The 27,006-nt window shown below is 36.9% G+C and overlaps 3 protein-coding genes and 1 long non-coding RNA gene across 8 annotated transcripts in view; 2 read left to right on the plus strand and 2 right to left on the minus strand.

Annotated features, from left to right (window-relative positions):
• Positions 1-27,006, minus strand: part of LOC115214080 (zinc finger protein 62 homolog) — a 433,795-nt gene that overhangs the window by 246,850 nt on the left and 159,939 nt on the right. The window lies entirely within an intron of this gene.
• The window catches only part of LOC118764045 (zinc finger protein 239-like), a 30,077-nt gene continuing 3,510 nt past the window's right edge, over positions 440-27,006 (plus strand). The window contains exons 1-3 of one of the 5 annotated variants that reach the window (XM_036504363.1): positions 440-1,223; positions 2,419-2,540; positions 10,514-12,500. In XM_036504363.1, coding sequence (XP_036360256.1) covers positions 10,924-12,009 — 1,086 coding nt within the window. In that variant the 5' untranslated portion in view covers positions 440-1,223; positions 2,419-2,540; positions 10,514-10,923 and the 3' untranslated portion in view covers positions 12,010-12,500. Of the gene's footprint in view, positions 1,224-2,418; positions 2,541-10,513; positions 12,501-27,006 lie in introns of those variants that run through there. The other 4 variants (XM_036504362.1, XM_036504364.1, XM_036504366.1 and 1 more) reach the window with 4 other exon arrangements.
• On the minus strand, positions 4,641-23,341 carry LOC118764048. The gene is made up of 2 exons (XR_004999840.1): positions 21,990-23,341; positions 4,641-7,921 (listed from the first exon to the last, which is right to left on the minus strand). It is a non-coding gene; the product is annotated as an uncharacterized LOC118764048 (long non-coding RNA).
• Positions 26,498-27,006, plus strand: part of LOC115213863 (zinc finger protein 845-like) — a 46,918-nt gene continuing 46,409 nt past the window's right edge. Inside the window, exon 1 of the mRNA XM_036504329.1 lies at positions 26,498-26,708. The gene's annotated coding sequence lies outside the window, so the exon portion shown is untranslated. The remainder of the gene's footprint in view (positions 26,709-27,006) is intronic.

Genomic DNA, 27,006 nt, shown 5'->3' on the forward strand with positions numbered 1-27,006 from the left:
ACGAATGAACATATTATTCTTGGGCTGCGTGAAAAAGTAACTGATTAAGTTGAACTGCGATGGTCTTTTACAGATAACGACAGCAATAATAGCATACTAGGAGCGGTACAGTGCCTGGAGTTTACGGCAAGCTACTGATACAGCAACATGTGGCTTGCCTAACAGAAATGGAAACAACTGTGCGATATTCATGCTGACAGAAGTAGTTGGTAAGCTGTCTGGTGAGGCAAGAATGGAGACACATCTCACTTAGCCGCCTCAGTATTTTGTAATTACCACCAAAAGCGGCCTTTTATATGGCACAAGAAGACTGAATCACGTGATGGCTTGATACTGAGTGGTCGCTTCATAGACTGACCATGTGAAACTACTGTAGTTTATTCGTAATGACCCCGCTGCGATGATAAGAATGTTGTCTTACGATATTACTTTTCTTAATCATTCTTTAACGTATTCCTCTTGAAATGTTTTTGTAGTTTTATGTATCTATGTTGTATTGTGTATGTTTAGAAATTGTGTTTTTCCTTTTTCGAGAAAGTCCATAGGAACGCACCCCACTTGCTAATACGAAAGCCCATAGGAAAATTAATTTCGCATTACAGAATTTCGCGTTACGGCTAGATTATCAAGGATGCATTACTTCCCTAAAACGAGAGATTCATTTAGTCCTAGATCAAAGTTTCTTTAATTTTCTCGTTCTTTCGTGTCTATTCCCCACTCCACGTCAAAGAAGAAAGTAGTTGGCGATGTTACGTAACTTCGCCAAGTAGTTTTATATACAACAGTTTAGTGAATATTATTAGCAGCTTTTAAAATCAACATTTTCTGTCCAAAACGCACCTCGGTGTGAACATCGCTATAATGCATTTAACCATAGGTCCGCAGATTCAAAGAATACGAAGGACAAAACACCACCTAAACTGTATGGCACTCTCTGCTGTTTAGAGGCAAGTTCTTCTTAATCAGTGACACTTCCGGTATGTTAACCTCCACACTGAAGTCTATAAACATTGTTGATATATTATTCTTTCTTTACATGTATTCACAGTGTGAGTAATAACTAATTAATTTCTGTAGTTAACTTAAGAGGTTGTTCATTAACCAGAAGACAATAGAGATATTCTATAAGTAGTAGTTGAAAGTTCTGCTCAATCTATCTATTTTCTCATCTATTTCCAAGTCTTACTACTTCACTACATGTCTCATTTCATCTACATTGTTTTGTAAGTATCATTCATAAAGATTTTACAGTTACATATATTTGTCTCTTTCAAAAATCTTTGTTTAATATTTACAATTTTTACTTTGTCTATCCCATTCTTGTTTCTTACAAAATTCTATTTCATTCTTTAATTTTCATAAATTAATTTAGTTTACACGAAATCTTTTTGTTATATATATATATATATATTCCTCTGTTTCAATCTCCTCCTTTATTTTTATATTTTAAATCCCCGTTATTTATTCTTACTCTACGTTACGTCATTCAGAGTTCTTTCAACAACATAGTTTTTCCCACTGTCACAATTTTTGTCAGAGACCCAGTCGCTACATTTCCGAGAGATCAGGTGATAACATGGTCAGTTAATTCATAGTGTATTGTTACACATCATTTCTGGATAATTGGAAATGTAAAATCTTTTACCGGTGTTCCAGCAAAACTGGAAACCGATCAAGTGGATGGAGAATCATGGTGAAGTGGGGGAATGCATAAACATATCGTGGTTTATTTGAAATATCATAACGGAAACAATATTTTCTGGCGATCTTTGGCATTAAGTACATATAACTGCGGAATCGATAAATCGTGGAAAGTACAAGTGTCTTGAGTAAATGAAACGAATATGTAAATGCTTAAAAGTTATTACTATAGATTTCCCTAAGGCTGCGAGTTGGTAGAGGTGCTAGCGCGTCGGACAAAATGCTGAATGGCATTTCGTCCGACTCTTAAGTTAAAAATTCTACCGAGATCGACTTCGCCTTTTATCCTTTTTGGACACACGAGTTCTTTTTGAACACAAGAGTCGATGTAAGCGACTAACCCTCTGTAAAATTACTGGTGCCTTAATTTGAAACTATTACAGATTTCTTTGTGATAATGCACGCACCACCAGCCTATGTATATGCATGCATCTATTTGACTGGACAGACACATCCCCGTTCACAAAGTTCCCTTCTGTAAAATTTCAAGTAATATTTTTGTTCACATTTTGAAATGATTTTACGACCTGCAACTTCTCTCTCTCTCTCTCTCTCTCATGCACGCATACACACACATTTCTCATATATATATTCTAACTTTTAAGCAAATACATATTCGTTTTACTTACTTATGATACCCAAATCTATTTTTGTACTTTCCTTCAGATCCAGATTGATTTGGATTTTTAAAACATTTTTATTTTGTTTTTACTTCAGGAAGGGCAAGGTACTTTCATCTTAAAAGTTATCCATTATGAATAATGGACCTTCAGTGAGCTACATCTCACAACAAACCAGGACAAAATCAAATGCAAAAAAGGCTATAATTTTAAAGAAAAGTAATTGCATTTCATTTATTTGCTATAATTTTCTTCTACTAACTTTTGATCTTAAATATATTGTGGATCCAGTGGAAATAATGGGAATGTCATACTAGTTGCTTATCAGTAACTCAGCTGACACTGCAATGTCCAATCTGTTATTGACTTTCATTGTTGAATACTTCTGTTACTTAATATTTTCATTTGCTCACAAGAAATAAAATTTTGACAGAATAAAAGTACTATATTTTAACGTGTATAAGGAACCCTTTTTTTGTCAAAATTAGGTTAAAAAAATATGGGAGTTTCTTCTACATGGATAGTATTAAAGATATTAATAAATTACTTAATTGCTCAAATTTCTATGACTTACAACATCGCAAGCCTCAGGCCAACACCCAACAGGTTGCGATGTCCTATTGGATGAGTTGCTATCCATTCATCAAGCAACAGCATGCACCTAAAGTAGCCATCACAAACGGCAATCATCTGCCAAACGGTATTTACTCATGCTCACCGAGACTGTTAAATCCGTGTTTTTGTATTAACATGAAAGTTCTATATTGTATTTAAAATTGCAAATGAACACGCAAGTGCAAACATTAACACTTTCTAAAAAACCCAGGCCACTTACGGAGGTCATACAACCTATCACAGGCAGCAAGCATGCTCAAAAGCCATATATGGCAATGCCGCTCACACTGAAACAGGTGTGAATGTAGCATATGAAAATTCAACTGAGACACAATCTTAAGTATTATCTACTATTATTTAAATTGATCTTGCATTACTCTTTTTATAGATTTTTGTTTTCTACTAGCATAAAAATGTCTGAGAATTAAAAGTACATTTCATATCCTTCAAATTTCATATTGAAAGTGATTCAGTTTGCAGAGGAGCATGGAAATAAAGCTGCAGCAAGACAGTTTGAGCCTCCTCCTATGGCTACCATGATTGGACTGTGGAGAAAGCACAAAGATGCCAAGGATGAAGAGAGCAGCACGACGCAAAAAGGCAAGGTGGCCAAATCTGGGGGGAAAACTCAAACACTGGGTCAAAAGCCAAAGGCAAACTGGTGCGTTAGTTTTGACAAAGATCTTCATCGATCAAGGAAGAAGAATTGCTCAGGAGATAAAAAAGAGCAAAGGGGAAGGACAAGAAACAACTGATTTTAGAGGCATGCCCATCTATTGTTTCCGTTTTATGAAGAGGAATGGTTTGAGTCTAAAGACTAGAACCAAGCTTGCTCAGAAGATGCCTGATGCTTATGAAGAAAAGATTCTTAAGTTTCATTCTTATATCATTAATTTACACAAGAATACCAACTTTGAACTTTGCCACATAGCAAATATGGACGAATTTCCACTTACCTTTGATGTTCCTTCCAATAAAACTGAATCAAAAAGAGGCCAAAACAGTGGCCCTCAAGACAAGTGGACATGAGAAGACTCATTACACAATTGTCTGGCATACTGTTCTGATGGTACCCAGTTGCCACCCATACTCATTTACAAAAGACACTTCCAGAGAAGAAGCTGCCAGAAGGAGTTCTTGTGCATGTTGATGCAAAGGACTAGATGGATCAAGCTAGTATGAAGCTTTGGTTCAAGAAGATTTGGAGTAAGAGACCTGGGAACCTTTTTAAGAAGCCATCTACGCTGGTGTTAGATCAGTTCAGGGCACTTATAACTGATGAAACAAAAAAACTTGGCAAAAAAAAATCAAAAACCCAATTGGCAGTTATTCCCGGTAGCCTGACAAGCCAGTTTCAGTCTCTGGACATCACTATCAACAAACCATTCAAGGAACTAACGAGAAATGAAAGGAGCAAGTGGTGCAAGCAGGTGACTCCAACCTCACACCAACAGGAAAAGTTAGGAAGCCAACAATTAGTGAAGTTTGTGGCTAAGCAAATGGCGTGAAGAACGAAGTGATTGTAAAGGCCTTTAAAAAGTGCAGCATAAGCAACAACATGGATGGTATGGAGGATAATGTAATTTACAATGAGGGTGATTCTGATGATAATGAACTACCAGTAGTTGTATCTGATTATGATGTATCAGATGAGAGTGATGAGGAATTTAATGGTTTCTATGATTAATAAAAATATTGTTGATAAAACTTGTTAAGATAATTTATTAATATTCTTCTTAAGGGTATTTACAGTAAATTTTGATAAGTGCACCTGCACACATTTCACTAAGAAGAGAAAACCTTGGATTTTTTGCGTGAAATCAAGTACCCTGATTTCCCAATGTGCCACAATCCCCTTATTTTTGGTTGGAAAAAAGTGGGGTTGGGAAATTGGAACCCTCTTCTCCATCCTGGAATCATTGGAAATTAATTTTTTTCATTGAATGAATTACAGTGACTGCCTAATATGCCACAAAACACTTTTTGTCCAGAAAACAGGGGTTGGGGTGGGGTGGAACTCTCAGAAATTTCAACCCCAGCCCCAACATTTTACAGAAATGTGTTTTCAAGAGTGTGGATTACATAAGATTGAAAAATTCAAACAACTTTGAAAAGAAGTGAAAATGCTGAAGTTGTAGAAATTAGTGGTAACGACAGGAATGTATCCCCCCGGAGAATTTTTGTGTTAGTGTGAAACAAGTAAAGTATAATATTAAAACAAAATATCTTTTTCATACCTCTAAAAATCTCTAGGTATATTAATCCCAGATTGCAAAATATATTCAAATGGTATCATGTGTTTTATATAAAAAAAAAATTCACTTTCTCTTTGCAAGTTTTTCCACCTGAAACTCGAGTCAAGATTGAGAGAATTAGTTTTCTCTATGTACTAAGAATCAATTTAAAATAACTATATCTTAAATGTTATGTGAGGAAAGAAGTATATTCTAATGGGAAAATATTGTATCTTTTAAAAGAATCCTTAATTTACTGTGCATTTGTTTGTGTGTGTGTATTTATCATTTAAGATATTTTAAATTTCATTTATGTATCTCCTTTCTTTCATAGAAAGCCTTCCTTCTTTCTTACTATATGCATAGTCTCTCATCTCTCTCTCTCTTTCTTTCAAAAATGAAACACATTACTTGATAAGTGCGGGTGCACTTATCAAAATTTACCTAATCTCTTACAAAACCTCTTTTCCAACTTTTAAGCCTGCAAAATTTGGGGTTTCCTCATACAGTAATTCATTTATTGACAGTAAAGTAAAATGGCACATAGTAGTATGAAGTAGAATGAGGCAACCTTTTTCTAGCAGCAGGTTTTGTGAGATGTTGCTGATTTTCATTTCATCATCATCAGTTTAACGTCCACTTCACACTTGCATGAGTTAGACAGAATTTGTTGAAGTAGATTTTCAGTGGCTGGATGGCCTTCCTGTCACCAACCCTTACCCACTTTCAAGTAAGTTAATAATTTCCTAGTCTTTTCAACAGTGCACAACCTGGATGTAGTTATGTAGTGAACTGGAAACAAATTACACCATTTGAATGACTCTTGTTTACAAAGATCACATAACATGTCAAAGAAGTCTACACATACTTTTGTGATGGATTGTAAGCAAAGGACACTATTGACAGCAAGACTTTCATTTACAGTCAACAAATATACATGAGCATGAGGGAAAATATGAATTCACACAAATTTATACAGAGGTATATCCTATCTATTTATCATTATCACCATCATTTAACGTCCAATGTCCATGCTGGCATGGGTTGGATAGTTTGACCAGGGCTGGCAGGCTGGGGAGCTTCACCTGATGCCAGTCTAATTTGGCATAGTTTCTATGGACAAATGCCCTTCCTAATGTCAACCATTTTATAGAGTGTGCTGGGTGCTTTTATGTGTTGCCACACAGGCGTTTTTTCACAGCACTGCATGGGCAGGCTTTTATGTGGCACTGCCATGAGTGCTTTACACCACCAAAAGGATTGGTCTTAACATTTCTACTGCAGAGTATTGCAAGGTGCTAGGCATTTCAGTCCTTTGTCATCCCACCTAAAAGATTCAATGTCTTGAGGTTGTTCCTCAGTACTCCATCCTATGTCTTCCATATATATGACAGGCTTCTTCAGTTTCTGTCTGCTAATTTCACTTACAAAGCTATAGTATGAAATGTTAGTCAATAACATTTATGCAGTAGGACCAAACCATTGACCACATGGTTCCAAATCATAGCATTTAACCACACAGTCAAGCCTTTGTAATACAAATTAACACTACACTATAGTAAGCAAGTTCAAATTTGAGAGAAAATGTGAGTGGATGTAAGAGAAATGAACATGTGTAAAGAACAGCAAGTTATACATGCCTGATATATAAGAGTTGGCTAAAAAGTTCATAGGCTGATCAAGATACTCTCATGGAGTGTGAGACAACCAAATGAAGTTTATTTTTCAACATAGTCCTCTTTGCAGTTCACACACTTCCTCCATTGGTATTGCATGCTTGGATCCCATTGATGAAGAAACTTTCATCTTGTTTGTCAAAAAAGTCATCAATAGTAGATATGTCCTCATCACAGTGACACTGGTTCCCTTCATGTAAGGGAACAGATGATAATCAGGAGAATAGGTGGGGTGATCAGCCAGCTCAAAGCCACAGTCATGCAGAGTAGCTATTGACATGAAGGACTTGTGTCCTGATGAAACAAGATCCCTTTCATCAGTTTTCCTCTGTGTTTGGTCTGATGGCCTTTTGTACCTGTCTCAGCAAATTGGCATAGTACTCTTTGTTGACAGTGTAGTCCTTTTGAAGATAGTCAATAAACACAATGCCTCTTGCATCCTGAAAATCTGAGGCTATCACCTTCCCTGCAGATGAAACATTGGCTTTCTTTGGAACAGGTGATGGGGAGATGTTTCCACTGCATGGATTGTCTGTTTGAATCTGGCTCAAAGTGATGAATTCAACATTCACCAAGGCTTAGGAAGCATTTGAGGAAACCAGCTGGATCTACCTCAAACAATGTCAGATTTTCTTGTGATGTGATCAGCATGGTGAAGATTTGACCAGTTGTCAGAAGACATAGCATCCACCAAACTGAAACCTTCATCATGCCAAGTTCATTGTGCAGGATATTCTCAACTCTTATGGGATATACTAATAGCATTTAAATTATAGTCAATTGCTTGTCATCCATCACCTTGTGGTGAACATGGTCAATGTGTTTTCCTTGGTGGGAGCAGTTGCAGGATGTCATCTTCAAGACTCTCCCTTCCCCTCCGAAATTCAGCTGCCCCCTTTTGCACTGTTGATAAAGCTGGAGCGTCATCCCCTAATGTAGTATCCATGAATATCTTTGGGAGCTAAAGCCTTTTTCTGCAGATTAACACCACAATGCCAAATTTTGTCCATATTCAAGAGAAGTTACAACTATTCACTTTCTGAAATCGTCTTTGAACAGTCAAATGTCAGTTTATCTGAAAAGAAACAATGCAATTATTAATAAGAAGAGTTGAAATTGATGCATACACAATTTCACAGATCTAGTATCACACTTTCATAGTCAGCCTATGAACTTTTCAGCCCACCCTCATATAGCTCTGAGTTTTATGTTTTTTTTATTATATTCATTAGATAATGGAAATATGGCTTATTTACTATCAAAGTGTATCAGATATAGGCATGTTAAAGTACTTGACAAAAAAAAAAGGGACATACAAATATCACATTCTATCTTCTCCTAGGTGTGGTGAAGATATGAAGCTCACTGAATATCTATATCCTGTAGATAAACTGTGTCTTGTACAAGTAAGGTGGCCTGAAGTATAAATTGGCATCAGAAATTATCGTGAGCTTTATGACCTACTGTTGTGATGTATTTGCAGAGCAATTTATTTAAAATGGTAGCATTGGTGTCACTATTTGAAACTCATTAGAGTGACTTTGTCATGTGTAAGCACAATGTAGGCCATTTAGTGAAAATTCATTGGGAGTTAGGGGATTTTGAAGTTGATTCTAGGCAGTACTTTCTGGTTGCAGTAGTTAATAGAATAACTATGAAAGTATTAGATGTACTGCAACATTGTTTTATCAGCAAAATCTATTCTATATGCTGTATAGATCTCAAACAACATCAAAGTGGTTTTTCAGCACCTGACAGTCCCCTTTTCACTCAATTTCCTTGATCCAGTTATGTATATGACCTTCACTTCATGGAAAGATGAAGGCTATATCACCGTCGTTGTCATTTAACATCTGCTTTCTATGCTGGCATGGGTTGGATGGTTTGACTGAAGACTGACAAGCCAGGAGGCTGTACTAGGCTCCAATCTGATTTGGCAAAGTTTCTACAGCTGGATGCCCTTCCTAACGCCAACTACTCCGAGAGTGTAGTGGGTGTTTCTTACACGCCACTGGCACAGGAGCCAGTCAGGCGGCACTGGCATCAACCATACTCAAATGGTGCTTTTTATGTACCACCAGCACATGAGCCAATCAGGTACCACTGGCAATGACCACGCTCGAATGGTGCTTTTTTACATGCTGCTGGCATGGGTGCCATCAGACTTACATCAGTCACTCTCGAATGGTGCTTTTTATGTGCCACTGGCATGGATGCCAGTCAGGCAGCACTAGCATCAGCCACGACTACAATTTCACTTGGTTCAACAGGTATTCACAAGCATGGCATATTGCCCAACGATTGAAGGGTGCTTTTAAAAGGGCCAGTTACGCGACACTGGGACGAGACACAGCTTCAATCTCACTTGGCTTGCCATGGCTTTTCAAGCACAGTATATCTCTAAAGGTTTTAGTCATTTGTCATTGCCTTTGTGAGGCCCAACATTTGAAGGTTGTGCTTCACCACCTCATTTCATGTCTTCCTGGGTCTACCTCTTCCACAAGTTCACATAACTATATGCAATCTCCACACCTTAAAAAGAAAATGTGCCAAATGTTTAAGTGCTGCTCACATACCCAGGTGAATTATTAATTTCCATTAGCACAGCTTCAGAACATATATTTTGAATTATGAAAGGGTAACCAAAGTGGGTAGTGGGCATTTTGTTTGGATAACCAATCTGGTCATAAAGAAAGAAAACCACACTGCACATAAATACATAAAAAGTATGTATGTTTACAGTTTTTGTCATTCAGTCTAAAGAGTGTGTACAAACACTGGATAATACTTAAACCTTCTTTATAGCTTACAAATAAAATCACATTTTGAGTATAAATAATAAAAATATGGAACTCTAGAATTCAAAGAAAACTGGCTTAACTACAAAAAATAATTTCATATATTCAGAAAGTTTACAGAATTTATCAAACAGTTTATCTAGATATAATTCAATGAGGTGGAGGCTGGTTCTCCAGTCACTGTTGCTAATGTGCTTGTGTTTCTTTGTTTCTACTAGCAATTATATTTGACAAAGATGTATCAACTTAATGGCATTGGCTTTGTTTACTGCTTCATGCCACTCCATCAAATGTCACAAGCTGTTGAAAGTTTTGTTAATGGGACTTGAAGAGGTTTTGATATTTAATTATCTTTATCATCCACAGCATCTCTACTTTGCTTGATTTTCTTATTAAAGGTCCAAATGAAGTAATCCATTATGATGTGCATATATCTTTTTGTTTGCTTTGATCATGTGGAAGACAAACATTTTAGGATGTTCTGGTAATGTTCTGTACAACAAGATATAATGCCTAGAGTATCTCCATTTCAAGGTCTACATCAATAATCCTTATCACATCTCTAGACTAAAAGTCTTTGTAAACGTCTTCTGACTCTTTCTTGCTATTCTAACTTTCTAAGAATATCTGAATCATATGCAGAGATTGATGTCTTAGTGATCTGCAGTCATTTTTTAATGCTTTCATTCCTCAATCCATAACCATAGTCCTCGTTCATTTCCTCTATATTTCTACACCAAAGTACCATCTCTCTGATTCATTCTTGCTATTCTAACTTTCAGTGTCTGTGGTCAAATATATTCTCTCCAATAATCTTCATGTTAACACTTCATTGTCCCTTATGTCCTATGTTGTTTTTTTTATTTCAGGTTATTTGATGACATTGAGATAAAAATAATACACTGAAGATCGACTTTTGAAACTATAGCTTCATCAAGCTGATATCAACCTGTTTCAACAACTCTTATTTGAAAGGATGTAAAATATTTCTTTGGAATTGAGATTATTTGCAAGAATTCCTACATAAAAGGTTGTGGGAAAATTTTGTGGAAACATTAAGTTTATGAGATTTACAACAAGGTTTCAACTGACTCATTTGTAAGGGCTTTAATGTCTGGGTATATCTTAACTGAAGCTAGTTTAATGATCTCATAGCTGATGATTATTAATTACAAAATTCTATCCTTTTAAATCCACTTTAAGTTATTTTGAACACCCAAGACATCTTCAGTCTTTAATAAAGATCATCTACGTGCTAAATATAGATTAAAGTGAAGTTATGGATGAAAAAACACAACCTGAAATTACTGATTCATCTATTCAGATAAAGGGAAATAAAAGGGAAAAATCATACCCTTGTGATGTATGTGGAGAGGTATACACAACAAGAAGTAATTTAATGCAACACAAATTAATCCATGCAACCTCCAAGGTGCACTACTGTGAAGTTTGTGGTAAAGGATTCACTCGTAACAGTTTATTGACTCGCCATAAGCATATACATACAAGAGAAAGGCCATACCACTGTGATATCTGTGGTGAAAAATTTTCTAGAAGTGCTCATTTGTCTAGACACAGGCATATTCACACAGGAGAAAAACCATATCCCTGTGATGTCTGTGGTAAAACATTCTCTCAAAGTGGTACTCTATCCACTCATAAACATATTCATACAGGAGAGAAACCATATCAGTGTGATATCTGTGATGACAGATTTTCTACAAGGGGTCAATTGTCTAACCACAAACGTATCCACACAGGAGAAAGACCCTACCAATGTGATATTTGTAGTAAAACATTTTCTAGAAGTGGTCATTTGTCTTCCCATAAACTTATCCACACAGGTGAAAGGCCATACCAATGTGATATCTGTGATAAAACATTTTCTCGAAGTGGTGATTTGTCTTCTCACAAACATATTCACTCAGGAGAAAGACCATACCACTGTGATATCTGTGGTACAACATTCTCTCAAAGTGGTAGTTTATCTCAGCACAAACGTATTCATACAGGAGAGAAACCATACCAGTGTGATATCTGTGATAAAACATTTTCAACAAAGAGTCATTTATCTTCCCACATACGTACTCACACAGGAGAAAGGCCCTACCATTGTGATATCTGTGGTAAAACATTCACTCAAAGTGGTAGTTTATCTCAGCACAAACCTATTCATACAGGAGAGAGACCATACAATTGTGATATTTGTGGCAAAACCTTTTCTACAACTCGTAATTTAACTCGACACAAACGTATTCACACAGAAGAGAAAGCATACCACTGTGATATTTGTGATGAAGCATTTTCTACGAGGGGTCGTTTATCTTCCCACATACGTATTCATACAGGAGAAAGACCATCATAACACTGAAATTTCTGTTATAAAGCATTGTCACAAAGTAGTTTATTTTGACATAAATATATTTTACAGAGGAGAAAGACCATACCCTTGTGATATCGACAGTGAAACATTTTCTAGAAGCGGTAATTTTACTCAGTGTAAATATACCCTCACAGAAAGTAAACCATAGTTATATGTCTATGGTAAAATATCTATATATATAAAACTCAACTTGTGTGTCTGTGTGTTTAACTTCCCGGCACATCTCCTCCTAGCCAACAAATCGTAGAACCACCAAAAATGGGTCACTTACAGTTTAGGCGAATGATAATTGAACTGCACTATTTCTGTTCCGGAATTCATCTCACAAGTGCAAAAGTCGATAATGTGCTTGTTTAGGCCTTATCCTATGCATTGAATAGTGAACTATACTCAGTCAGCTGTTTGACATGAACTGTGTTCACCACGCGTGCAGGCATGCGTGTATTGCATGAAAAATAAAAAATAAAAATATAAAAGCGAATTGCTGTAAACATTGTAGAAATTCGGCAAAGAAATGAATTTTCGGGATGTAGCCTGGAGGGTTTTTTTCGTATTAATCATTTGGACTTTGTGAACACATACCAATTGTTTTCATAACATTTTTAACGCTTTGAATTAAATGTGACCATTTTGCGTTGAGTCTGCAGTTTGAATCACTTTAACCAAATTTTAGCAGGCCGGATTTTTGATCATCACGATACATTGCCAGCGACTCCCTGAAACTCTCCCCTGAAATCCCTGTTGAGAAATACTGATCTAAAAGAATAATTCAACAATGCAATTATTTGATAAACAAAAATTTATGAAACGCTTCTACGTACTTCCTATTGAGGAAATGGAACACATAAGCGCAAAAATAGAGGGCATTAAATGCTTGATTTTAAAACCAAAATAATTGAATTTTGATTGAACTTCATCCAAGTTTATCTTAATTCGCGCGTGCATAGAATGCACGAGCCGGGCAATACTGCTAGTTTTCTATAAATAACAAAATATGTTATAATAAATGTATTTCTTTAATACAACACTGACATACTTGTAATATCCTTTATTTCATACTGGCAATTTATCTTCAACCCCATTACATTTATATACACTGTTTAACCAGTTGAATGTTTCATAGCTATTGTTACTCTTAACTACTCCTCTACACCAAAACTATTTGATGTCCCAGTCCTCCATCAGCCTGAAAGAATACCCCTACCTACTTTGTTTATCTTCATTTCTACACACTTTATGTTGAACATTTTAATATCCAGCACATTATTTTGTGTTATAGATCTTCAGCTAAACTATAGCCTATTCCTTGAAGGTTGAACCCTTTCTGCATCTCTCCTGACATAAAACATATCAGTAGATTAGAAAATGGTAACGACAAATATAGTATTTAGTATTTACCATCAAGACAAGAAATGTCAATAGCTTGAAGATATAAGAAATGGGTTATGGTATTGTAGAAAGAATTGTGACAGACCAAGAATTATTTGGATGGACAGCATCAATGAAGGGATTGAGTTACACAGTAATGTCAGTGTAAGAATGGTATGAGATGAGACAGAATGGATATCTTTGATGGTTGATATACTATGACCACATGACACTCAATGAATAAATGAAATTTAATGATGACAAATATTTAATATTAATATAATAGTTGAGTAACATTAATAGAGTCAGCTAAGTTGCAGAGGTAGCAAACAAGATTGTTAGGAGGACCATATCTGGTTGTATGGGGTACAATGCAGGACATTTTTTGCTGTCAAGACTAGTAGCACTATTAATGTTCTTGTGTATTGCGGTATATGAAGAACTGATTGTAGGTCATCATGATGGTATCTGTAGATGATTTTATATGTACATTGTAAGGTGATATAAATTGTACAAGTATAAATTGAAAATTGTAGCAAATAAGATTTAAAGCACAAGACCTTCAACATAATATCTATAACTGTTTATTTCATTAAACCACTAGGATCATCTTTTAATGTCTGTTCTCCATGCTGGCATGGGTTGGACGGTTTGACCAGGGTTGGTAAGCTGAGGGGGCTGCACCTTCCTAATGCCAACCACTCCAAGGGTGTAATGGGTGCTTTTACATGCTACTGGCATGGGTGCCAGTTGCTTGACACCAGTACCTGCTACAACTACAATTTCACTTGGCTTGATGGGTCTCCTCAAGTATGGCATATTGCCAAAGGTCTCGGTCATTTGTCATTGCCCCCCGTGAGGCCCAATGCTTGAAAGGTGCTTTCTGCATGCCACTGGCACAGATAACAGTTGCGTAGTACTGGCATTGGCCACATTGCCTCCATGAGGCCCAACACTCAACAGGTTCTTCGTATTTGTCACCGGCATGGGTGCCAGTTGCTTACATGAGGCCCAACACTAAAAGGGTGATTTTTACATGCCGCCAGCACAGGTACCAGTTGTGCAACACTGGCATTGGCCACAGATATTGCCTCCGTGAAGCCCAACATTCGAAGATCAAGCTTCGCCATCATGTCCCATGTCTTCCTGGGTCTACTTCTTCAGGTTCCCTCCACAGAGATCAACATTTCTTTACACAGCTCTCCTCATCCATATGCATCACATGACCATACCAGCACAGTTATCTCTCTTGCACACATCTGATGCCTCTTATGCCCAACTTTTCTCTCAAGAAACAGTTATACATGCACACTGATATTGCACATCCAGCGAAGCATACTAGCTTCAATTCTTTCAAGCCTAAGCATGTCCTCGGTGATTAGGGCCCATGTTTCACTACTGCTGGCACACAGGCATCATACACTCTGCCTTTCACTCTGAGGAAGAGGCCCTTTGTTGCCAAAAGAGATAGGAGCTCTCTGAACTTAGTCCAACCTATTCTTGTTCTTGCAGCTACACTCTTAGAGCAACTACCTCTGCAACTGACTTGGTCACCTAGATAACAGTAGGTATCAACTGCCTCAAGCTTACCTTACTGGCATTTGATGGAGTTTATTTTCTGTACATTTTTCATGTTTATTGTACTTGTGCACCTTCCATATACAAAATCTATCTTCCCAGTTAATTTTCCTCTGATATTGCTGCTAGACCTTGCTGCCACACCTGAAACTTATTTCTAGTCCTGATAGTGATTCAGCTATAAGAAAACACTATACAATGATAAAACAAAAACTCCCAGAAACAATGAAGAGCAAGAAGAAAAGAAAAAGAAATTTTTTTAAAAATGTTGGAGCAAAACAGATCTCCAACAATGAAGTCAATACAAATAGAGGGTACAAAAGCAAAAGTAGAAACATATGCAGATTTTACTTGCAAGAAAACTGCTGGCATGATGACGATGGTATAGACTTCCGTTTTGCACATCTGTAGTCCTGACTAAACTGCATAGACCTACAACAGAACTCATTTCCAGGAGGAGGACAAAGAAAAAAGAGGCACCAAAAGAAAAATACACACACTGCTCCTAAAATACGATAAGCAGACGTAGTGCATGCTACTCCAAAAGCTCAGCCTCCCTCAGATCTGAAAAGAGCAGCTGCTGAACAAATATCTTTTCTGGCTATGTCAAACACACACTGGGAACCACACGAGGCCACCACATATGACAAGGTACAAGATAGCCATCACTGTTACCAATACATGCGTTACTCCAATATTTTTATTGGAAGCTCTCAGGGTCAGCCCGTCTTAAATTCCTGTTATTGCCTGGAGGACTATGATTAACAAGAGGGGGCTGGGGACTAATTCTTGGTGAACCCCTACTTCTATCCTAAATTCCCTGCTATATTCATTACTGACACCATCCCTGTACATGGCTTCTATAACTCTCATCAACCACTCATCTATTACTAGTTTTCACATTGACCACCAGAAAGGGATTGGGGGATCCTGTCAAAGGTTTTCTTTATGTCAACAAACGCCAAGTACAGAGGTTTGTCTTTGGCTAGGGACTTCTGCAGCTGCCTTACTAGAAATATAGCATCAGTGGTGCTTCTTGGCACAAAACTACCTGCATTTTATCCAGACTAAGCATGTCCCTAATTAGTTGGGCTATGATCCTCTCTGTAAATTTCATCAACTGATGCAACTATTTGATACCTCTGTAATTATTTCTGTCTAAGGCATCACCTTTACCTTTGTAGCAGTTGAATATGGTGCTGCTACACCAGTCATTAGGTATGACTCTTTCATGATCAGACCATAACCCACACTGCTAGATATTTTAAGCATCTCAGTAGTTATTCCAGACAGGCCAGGGTCTTACCCCGTCTTTATATCCTTCATGACATTGTCTATTTGGATTTCTGGGCTCTCTGTTAGAGCCACACTAGGCAGACTCTCCCATGGGTTCTCTACATTTAGTAGCCTTTCGTAACTGCCAGTAATCCATCATTCCTGTGAACACAATTTTCTCTGATACAGTCTTGCAATCCAGAACACTTCAAGCCCCTGGTCCTCACACCGCAAGACATTGGCACTTTCTTCTCTCTGCTTCTCCCCTGGCTAGATACATCTGTTTTCTAGCCTCCCTTCTAGCTACCTGATATAGTTCCCTGCTTCCACCACTTTTCCAGTCCTGCTTCTTTGCTCTAATAGTCTTATCTACAGCATTACTCCACCACCATGTCACCCTAAGTCTGGTTAGGACTTTGCACCAGCTGCAAAATTTGGCTGTGGTGCTCAGCAAGCTGTCCCACAGGAATTCCCAGTTGCCAGATATTTAGAATATTTTAGTCCTCTTTGGATAAATTAATGTATCAAAGGAGGATATATACAATTACAATATGATCAAAGCTAATTCAATATATAGTAAGAGATATCTCACCAGCCTCTTGGTATCACAGCCATATTACTGGTTTATATTAGAGGTACTATAACATAGAAATGGCAATAGACGACATATCTGTAACTTATTAATAAATTTATTATCATTACATTAATTATGTGTTAACTCTATCTTGGTTTGTTATTTGTATAGTTGGTATTGTTTCCATTCAACAGTTTGTCCAATTTTATTATCAACATTCCTGACAAAACATGCCAGTATTATAGAAAATACTTCCAAGCACATAGCTGTCTTAGAGTTTTCTCTATAAAGATGTTTACTGTTACATATATTCACTGCCAATGTAGATTTTAAAGCTAGAATTACTGAGAAATACTTTATACTTCAGCACAAAATGTGCATGGTGTGCATGTTAGAGTTTGTAAATATAGTGTTCTATGTATGTGTGAAAGTTGCCTATATCTGTCAATGTATTTGTGTGCCTGCCTGTACATTTCTGTATGCTGCTGTTGTTCTTGTTTTGTATTTTTAGCAACATAAAATATTTGAACAAGATAGACTGAGTACATAATTTGCATTTTATTACTGTTGTGTTCTGATGACAGTTTTAGTTGTGTTCCAGACCATTTCTAAAGTGATTGTGTGGATAATATTCGAATACCACCTAATGATATTTTCAAAAATTTGATGAGATAAAGCAAATAATTCGTTTTTTTTTTTAAAGGACTAGCTATGACCAATGTCAAGTGTGTGATGTTTTTAATCGTTGTCTTTTGACAGCCACCTTTCCATGATCTGTATGGGTGAGGGGGAATTCATTGACGCAGATTTTGTACAGTTGAATGCCCCTTCCTGTTATTCAAGCCTCACCTGTTTCCAAGCAAGATAATTCCCCATGGCTGGGTATGTTTTCAACGATTGGAAATGAAGTATACTGCTTGCAAAACAATGACATACTTACAACTATTCTGCGCTATCAAAACAAGAACATGGGTGCACATACATATGAATAAATATAAATATATATATGAGTGAAACCCATGACACATTTGATGGGCTTCATTTAGTTTCTGCCTGCCAAATCTACTCACAAGGTTTTGGTTGACCCAGGGCTATAGTAGAACACACTTGCCCAAAGTGACATGAAGTTGGACTGAAGCTGAAGTCATGTTTTGGAAGTGAACATCTTAGTAGACAATCACATTTGTGCTTTATATATATATATATATATTATATATATATATATATATATATATATACACATACACACATACATACATATATGGTCCCACTCATGCCAGCATGGAGAATAGACATTAAATGATGATGATGATCACATGACAGGTTTCTTTTGGTTGGTGTTTACCAAATATTCACAAAACTTTTGATTAACTCAGGACTATATTAAAAGACTTACTGAAGGTGCTATGCTGTGGTTTGGAAGTGAACTTAACCACACAGCCATGCCTGCACCTATTATACAAAAGTGAAATGTCAGTACAAAGCCCTGAAGATGAATTCAAAGATATGAAAGTTGTGAACTGTGGAAGAATATCACCACCATCATCATCATCATCATTGTTTACTGCCTGTCTTCCATGCTCACAACATGGGCTAGATGATTTGATAGGATCTGACAAGCCAGAGGACTGTGTCAAGCTCCACTGTCTGCTTTGGAATGGTTTCTATAGCTGGATGCCTTCTTTATGGCACCAGCACTAGTGGGGTTGTCAAATAACTCACAAGACATAAGTACAGTTGCAGTATGGGGGAAGGGTGCCTTTACACCAGGTGCTGAGAAGTTAAAGTGTGGTAAGGAGACAAGAATGGATGTCTTGCTGTAGAGGAGCTACATGACTACCACAGCTGGAAAGAGAAATAAGATGGTGAAGATGAAGTGTCAGAGCATATCCCCAAGGTACAAGAAACTAAATGTAAAAGAAAAGGGCCAGGACTGGAGTGTGAAAGGGGTGCAAGAAGTGGTTGAGAGATAGAGACAAAATTGAATGATGTATATAGGTGTGTGTGTAGTCAATGATGATTATATGAGTCAGGAGGAGAAGTGGCTGTTAAACTGTTTATCACTCACTCTAGTATTTATTTATATACAAACATACACATACACTCTAGTGGTGTAGAAGAATTCTTCAGTTAATTGATGCATATTCTCTCTCTAGATATGATAACCACAAAATTATTTTAGAATAAATCTAGACATACTTGTATAGAATAATAAATTTATCAATCTGTCTTCAGCTTTTGTTGTTTATAGCGATTGATCCAGTTTCTGCTGCCATTTGAATCTTAATCAATTTTGTGATTAAAAGTTGTTTTTGGAGAGCAAGAAGAGCGCAGCATCCTATATATTCATTCAAAATCTTTTTTTTTTTGTTTTTTTGCAAAAGCAACCTTTCAATCATGTTGGTCCACACCTCCTTTTCTGGTTAATCCATAACATATAACTCTAGTCAGTAGTGTGCTCAAATGACAGTAATAGAAATCCTTGCTGTTGGCCATAATATAAATGTAGATATTAAAACTGTAATAGAATATATGGCATCATCTGGGTATTGTGTTAAGGTAACATAAGAAAAGGGTGTGATTTGAAAGAGATGTGATATCTACTCCTTGCCGGACCAATTAATCTCACTTCCAATACTTCCAAGCAGAAATTTATGCAGTCCTTAAATTGCAACCTTTGTTTATGCTAAGGCTGTTTTCTATGTACAAGCCCACCATACAGCATTTGTTAATGATACTTTAATCAGTTAGTCATACAAGATGTCCTGTCCATTGAAAACAGTGCCTGGGTATTGTTATCTAAATGCTCAAGACTTTGGCTTCGTTCAAAATCTCTGTTGACCAGCTGACCTTTGGAATATGTCTTGAACATCTCTGATGAAAGTGCTCAATAACCACATGCCCCATGCATTTACATGGACATGTAAATACTCATGAAATCACATGCAATATGCACATTATTGGTGGCTATTGATTCTCCTGAAGTCATCTGCCCTCTGACAAGATTTTGTTCTTTTAGTCTGCAGGATGTCCAGAAATTTCCCTTCTCACTAAGCAGGCTGAGTGGAATTGCCAGCTTAATGAGACAACCTGACCATGCAACAAATTGTCCAAGGTTACATGTCACCAGTTAATGTTCAGGAATGATCTGACTTTTCATTTGCACATATTTCCTTAGGTGCACTGGGTTATGTGATATATTTGCATAATAGACTTGAAATATGCAGGAGTGGCTGTGTGGTAAGTAGCTTGCTTACCAACCACATGGTTGCAGGTTCAGTCCCACTGTGTGGCACCTTTGGCAAGTGCCTTCTACTATAGCCTCAGGCTAACCAAAGCCTTGTGAGTGGATTTGGTAGACGGAAACTGAAAAGAAGCCCTCGTATATATGTGTGTGTGTTTGCGTTTGTCCCCTCAACATCGCTTGACAACCAATGCTGGAGTGTTTATGTCCCCATAAGTTAGCAGTTCAGCAAAAGAGACTGATAGAATAAGTACTAGGCTTACAAAGAATAAGTCCTGGGGTCGATTTGCTTGACTAAAGGCAGTGCTCCAGCATGGCCGCAGTCAAAATGACTGAAACAAGTAAAAGAGAGAGAGTAAGAATACTGCAGTTTTCTAAGAAAGAACAGCAAATTGACTGGCATCTTCCAAATTCAATTGATTAGTGATGGTATAGTGAAGATTTGTAAAGGATTCCTGGGATTCTACATTTAGTTTCCTGGGATGAACATATAATCATGCAAATTCTCATAACACACTCTGGAAGTATTGTTGCTAGAGTAGGAATAGTAACAAGGCTTGTCTCTCGAAGTGAAAGGCAGACTGTATGATGCTTGCATATGAACAGCTGTGGGCCCTGAATACAGATGATATGCATAGACTGGAGAGAAATGAAGCTAGTATGCTTCAATGGATGAGCAATATGTGCAACAAAGTGCAAATTTGGTGAGAAAAAAGATGGACATAAAAGGAATTCATCATAGCATGCAAGAGAGAAGACTATGATGATTTGGACATGTGATGCATATGAATGAAAACAAGTGTATAAAGTAGTACCAATTGCTGAAATTGGATGGCACCTGTGGAAGAAGAAGATCCAGGAAGACATGGAATGAAACAGTGAGATCTGATGTCAAGATGTTGGGTGTCACAAAGATGACAATGGACTGAGATGTTTGGTGATATGAGCTTCTTCCGAAGACCCCCATTTCAGCAAAACTGAGTTCTGGAAGTGCTGTGTATTCCATCCACATGTATCATTAATTCACACACTCTATCCCAATGAACCAAACTACATATTTTATTCATGCACTATGCCTATCTCTTTCTCTCCATCTTTGCAGCCCCAAACCATGCTATCATCTCTCTCGTTCTCCCTCTTGCCAGCTGTATCATCACTGTATCTGTGTTTCACCACTTACTGCATTCCCTCCCATCTCCCTCTTTGCCCTTATGTGAACTCCCTGCTCATGCATCCTAGGCAATCTTCTATCATTCCATTTATATTGACCTCCTTGTACCTTAAGAGTGCACCCTGACACATCTCTCACTCTCTCCATTTGACTGGGTAACCATGTATCTCCTCTACAGGAAGACACCTATTTTTGTCCCTCTGATACACTCTACCCTCTCATCACCTGGCACAAAACCGTGTCCCTCAATACCACTCAGTTGAAGGCTCTTTGTCTTGTTTTACATTTTTTAAGTGGTATAAGTAATGAATTTAAAAAATTGGCTGAAGTTTTTGGAACGATGGTGGATAATCTTGTGGGCTTCTACCAAGTCAGCTGCAAGACATCAAAGTTTTAGTGTCACTGTCCAGAGAAGCAAGACATTCAAGACATGGTCACTCATCAAAAATATTCATCTGGCTGTGTCTCAGGGCAGTTCCAAGAAAATTGATATTTTGGACAAGATGAAGGTTCCAGATTGAAGAAGCAAAAAAAGTTACTCAATCATCGTCCTCGCAGTTACAAGGACCTTATCAGGATGACCACCCCCCATACACACACACACACACACACACAAGCGTCGTCGAGACACAACACATTCAAGACCAGGCCGGCTCAGATGTTAGTAACGTCGTCAATACCCAAACTGAAAGAAAAGTTTTAAAATATCGCTAAATGTTTTTATTAATAATAAAAAAAAATTGCAGACTTACAATCTCTGATGTTCAAAGTGTTTTTTAAAGGCATCATAACAATGTTAAGGGATGTCTAAAAATCCACTTTCTTTCTTTTTTTCTTTTCGCATTTTAAAATTACTTTACAATTCTGATTATTGCACTAGTTTAATGCTATGAACATATCGCAGGTTCTAAGCGTTATAATATACCGTTTTACCGAAATCACAAGGCTAATGTGAATACACTGGAAACCAAAGCTAAAAACATAAACTAATAATTTTCCGGGAATAAAAAAACTTTAAAGAATTCTCTATTGATTAGAGGTAGGTTATTCCTACACAATGAATGCTACTTCCGTTATGCACGTTACTTTTTGAGGCATGTACTGTTTATATATTATTTCTTTGCACGTATTTAGTGTTACTAATAATTAATTACCGCCTGTAATTAACTTAAATGATTGTTCATTAACCAGTCGAACACAATAGGGATATTCAGTCAAAAGTAGTTAAAAATTCTGCCCAATCGATGTCTTCATTAATTTCAACTCTCTACTTCAAAACATCTCACATTATTTCATCAATAACTACGTTGTCATGCAAGTATCGTTTGTAAATTTTACACATTTTGTATTGAAAAAAGTCTCTCTTGTATTCTTACATTTCTTCTTCTCTTATATGACTTATCTTCTTTTCAAGATCCTATTTTCTTTCGTTCTTTCTCTCATGTACTTCATCTAAATACCGTAATTAATCTAAATTTCAGGAAATTTGCAATATTTATTTTAATTCGTTCAACCTCTTCCTTCGTTATTTTTGGCAGAGGTAAAGAATACGTACACCACCGGTTTTCGGCGTAACAAAAACATTAACCGGGTGTACGTATTCTTTTCCTTAGCCATATTTTTATCCCATATCCACTCCACTGTTCGTGTAGTTTTTCATTGGCCCCTCTTTGTTTCGTCTTTTATAAAACTTTATTTACTTGAATAATTGTAAAGATGTGACCCAAATCTACCGCCTCGCCCCTCGTCCTATTGTTGCCGACAAAATACGATTAAAGTTTGCTTACTATTTTCTTGATTGATAATATTTTTCAAGACACAGTTGCATGTCCGAGACGTCAGTATTTCATGTAAAGTTTTATTGGATCTTTTTTACTTTTTTCCAGCTACACATTTTAATCTGAAAGTTTTAAACAAAAACGTAATTTTGATGTAGTTTTACTTGCTGATGACGAAAAACGAATTCATTTTTTCGAAAAATTAATAAAGAAGTTAGATGCATTTACGATTACATGTTTTCAGCATGTGTCCTTACAGCAGAAGTTGAAACTGTTTGTTGTCATGGCAACGCCAGTGTATCGTGTACTCATGATGCTGAGTGAAAGAATTGGGGTATAGAGGTGCGGGGATACGAAAGATTGCCAGGGGGAGGTTACCATTTCGGTTGACTAGAGATTATTTACGAGATCTATTGAAGATTAGCGGTCCAGATAAAATTGTTGAAATAAACGAAACTGTATTTTCAAGCAGGAAATACAGCCGGAGTCGAATGCTGCCTAAACATAGGGTTTTCGGCTGAGTGTGCCGTTAAACTCGAGAACTTTCTTTATTTTGCTGTACCTTCTCCGGATTATGACACACTCGAAGATTGCATCAACTTTTTCATCCATTTATTTATTTGTCTATCTATTTATCCCTATCCGTTTATTCATAAAATATATTTGTCAACTAAATGTGGCTGTTGTTTTTAGCCCCAGGAAAACATATCTATCTATCTATCTTTTTATACACCTATCTATATGCTTATTGAATTTAAAAAGTTTCAAAACGTAGTTTCTTGCATATCCGGAATCTCCGTCATCTAAACCATAGGGGGAAAAAAATTTCGAAAAAGTTCAAAATTTTAAACGGGAGTGGGGGTGTTAAAATTTTTTTTTTGCATATTCGTAATCTCCGACATCTAAAACGTGGGAATCTGAAAACAATTTTTCAAAAAAAATGCATATTTCAAGGAGAGATGCGAAACTGCATTAGCCCCTTACATGTATCATTTTGTGTTAGTGTTGAAAAAAAAAATTGTTAAATTTTCAGTTTACAAGAAATGTGTGAGTAATTGTAATGGCAATCGCCGTAGTAAGAGCAGTGTGGGGGGTGAGTGGTTCCAAATTAATGGACTTTCATGGATTTAAACGAACATTTATGATTTTTAATAAGAAAAACAAGTTCTCACATTCTGTATGTGCGTGTATTCTCAACTACACACATAATATACAATAGGTTTATATATTACATATCTATGCACATGTACATAATGGTGGCGGGGAGGGGCATAATGAGGGTTATTTACTGTATTTTTTACTTTAAGGTGGGGGGGGCGGTCTTCTCTAAATACATTTTAAAAACTATAACATAATCTGAACACTTTCATAAGATTATTTTCGTTCTCTTTAAGTTGGTAAAAGACAAATTTAGCTGGGGCAAAATGAGTAAGATATAATAAGGTAAATTTGCCTCATCAGTTCTCCATAATTATATATGAAAAAAGACTCATACACATCAACATCCATCCTTAGACATCAGAAAGATGATAAATACGACAAAAATTTATAATATCAGAGTCAAATGAAAGAGGGTCATGGGAAAATGGCACATGATATGGAATTAACAAAACTCAACTAAATCTAAAATTTCAGCATAAAATATTTTCTATAACTTCTTCAGGATCTGCTAGAGTGGCTCTCTTCCTGCGTGATGTGCAGTTAAATAGAAGAAATTATTTGAATTATTCATTTTGCCCCGTTTTAGACTATTCTTTTGAAAATTGAAAATGATCAAATTAGACATTTGTATGGGGGGAAAAAATGACTTGGAATCCAAGAGAGAAAAGAATATTGATTGTTAAATGCCAAATATTATCCAGATATTTTATTCAGAACATCGATTACAATCGTATCTTGTTGTCTAAGTTTCAATCTCTTTCAACTTCAACAGCTATGCTGACTGATTCTTACCTCCAAACATGCTGCAGTAGTACTCCCAGTGATGGTGCAATACTTGCAATGTAATGGTTTCAAACAGGTTAGGAGAGATCACAAATTACTCATTTTACCCTAGTTATTAATACATATCGTTGCTATTATGCAAAAGTATTGTAAGACCAAAACGTTGCATTTTCAGAAAACGAAAAAATAGTTTCACCATTCCATTTCTTTTTACATTAACAACTCCATGCATGTTTGATATTTTCAGTCAGAAATATTTTTACAAAAGTGTTGTATGTGGGAATTAGTACACTTTTGAAAAATGCTAAGCTGGTGTACTACACTTTGACAATTTTCATATCTTAGCCTCTGAAGCATCTGGAGATATGATAGTTTGACCAAAAGAACCAACTATTGCAAGCAAAATTAAATATTGAAGAAAACACAGTTGGCCAAATTTGGACATAGGACAGTTTAACATAATAGCAATGATATATATTTACATATGTGCAGACAGTTGTTGAAATTAATATGCATAATGTAATGTGCCCAGCATTATGTCAATCTATGGCAGTCATGATTTTTACAAAGAGAAAAACATTTCATGATTGTAATGGTGATTACTGTCAAGAGGAGGGAGTGAGCAGCTTCCAAAATGATGGATTTCAATTTTGGTTTTTCAAGGCTTGTCCCATCGTTTTTCAGAGCATCATGCAAAAAAAAATCCATGGAAGTCGGGGATCATAAATTTTTGAAAATTATTTTTTCATAAAAGGCTTCCTCCCATCATTTTGAAGCATGTGGTCATCATCATAATCATCATTTAACGTTTGTTTTCCATGTTGGCATGGGCTGGACGGTTTGACTGAGGTCTGGAGAGCCAGCAGCTGCATCAAGCTCCAATCTGATCTGAAAATGTTTCTACAGCTTGATGACCTTCCTAATGCCAACCACTCCAAGAGTGCAGTGGGTGCTTTTCACATGCCACCAGCATGGGGGGGGGAGGCCCAGTCAGACGGTCCTGGCATTGATCGCATTTGGATGGTACCTTTTATGTGCCATCGGCACGGGAGCCAGTCGGAGACACTGGCATCAACCACATTCAGATGATGTATTTTACATGCTACCAGAACAGGAGCCAGTCAGGAGGCACTGGCCACAGCTACGATTTTGGTTTTGATTTTACTTGACTCAGCAGGTCTTCTCAAGCATATCATATCACCCGACACATCAGGGGTACTCTTAAATAGACCAGATATGCCACACTGGTGTTGGCTATGGCTGCAATCTCACTTTAGTTGCCGGGTCTTCTCACAGCATATCTCCAAAGGTCTTGGTCTCTTCTCATTGCCTTTGTGAGGCCCAGTGTTCAAAGGTCATGCTTCACCACCTCATCCCATGTCTTCCTGGGTCTACCTCTTCTACAGGTTCCTTCCACAGGGAGTGGCACTTCCTCACGCAGCTGTCCTCATCCATACATAACACATGGACCATACCAGCACAGTCGTCTCTCTTATACACTACATTTGATGCTTTTTATACCCAACTTTTCTCTCAGGGCACCTACACTCTGTTGTGTATGCGCACTGACATTACATATACAGCGGATCATACTTGCTTTGTTTCTTTCAAGCCTGCGCATGTCCACTGCTGAAAGATCTTCAATTGGTTACAAGACAAATGTAAAAGATCTGTTTTATTCTCTTATTATTACTGCCAGCCCCAATTTTTGTTGAGGTGCAGGAATCTCAGGATGAGGATATTAATTGGGTAAGATGCAGTTGATGAGTAGAATTTTAAGTCTGATACTTATTCTGTTGTCAAGCGGTGGTGGAACAAATGCAAAATTTGTGATTTTTATCAGTGATTCAATTGAATCTTTCGATTAGAACATTTGCTTGAGAACGCTAGGATAGAACTTTTGATGTTATTCTGGTATTGTTCTCAAGATACTTTAAATCTCATATTTTAGAAACTCTGGGCCTTTGTCAGAAACTGTTCTTTAGAGAATTCCCCAAAGATGCAAAAACTAATTCCATCAAATTCTGAGTTGCAGTCAATTTCATGG

Source organism: Octopus sinensis, linkage group LG7 (genome assembly GCF_006345805.1).
Source record: "Octopus sinensis linkage group LG7, ASM634580v1, whole genome shotgun sequence".
Taxonomy (NCBI): Eukaryota; Metazoa; Mollusca; class Cephalopoda; order Octopoda; family Octopodidae; genus Octopus; species Octopus sinensis.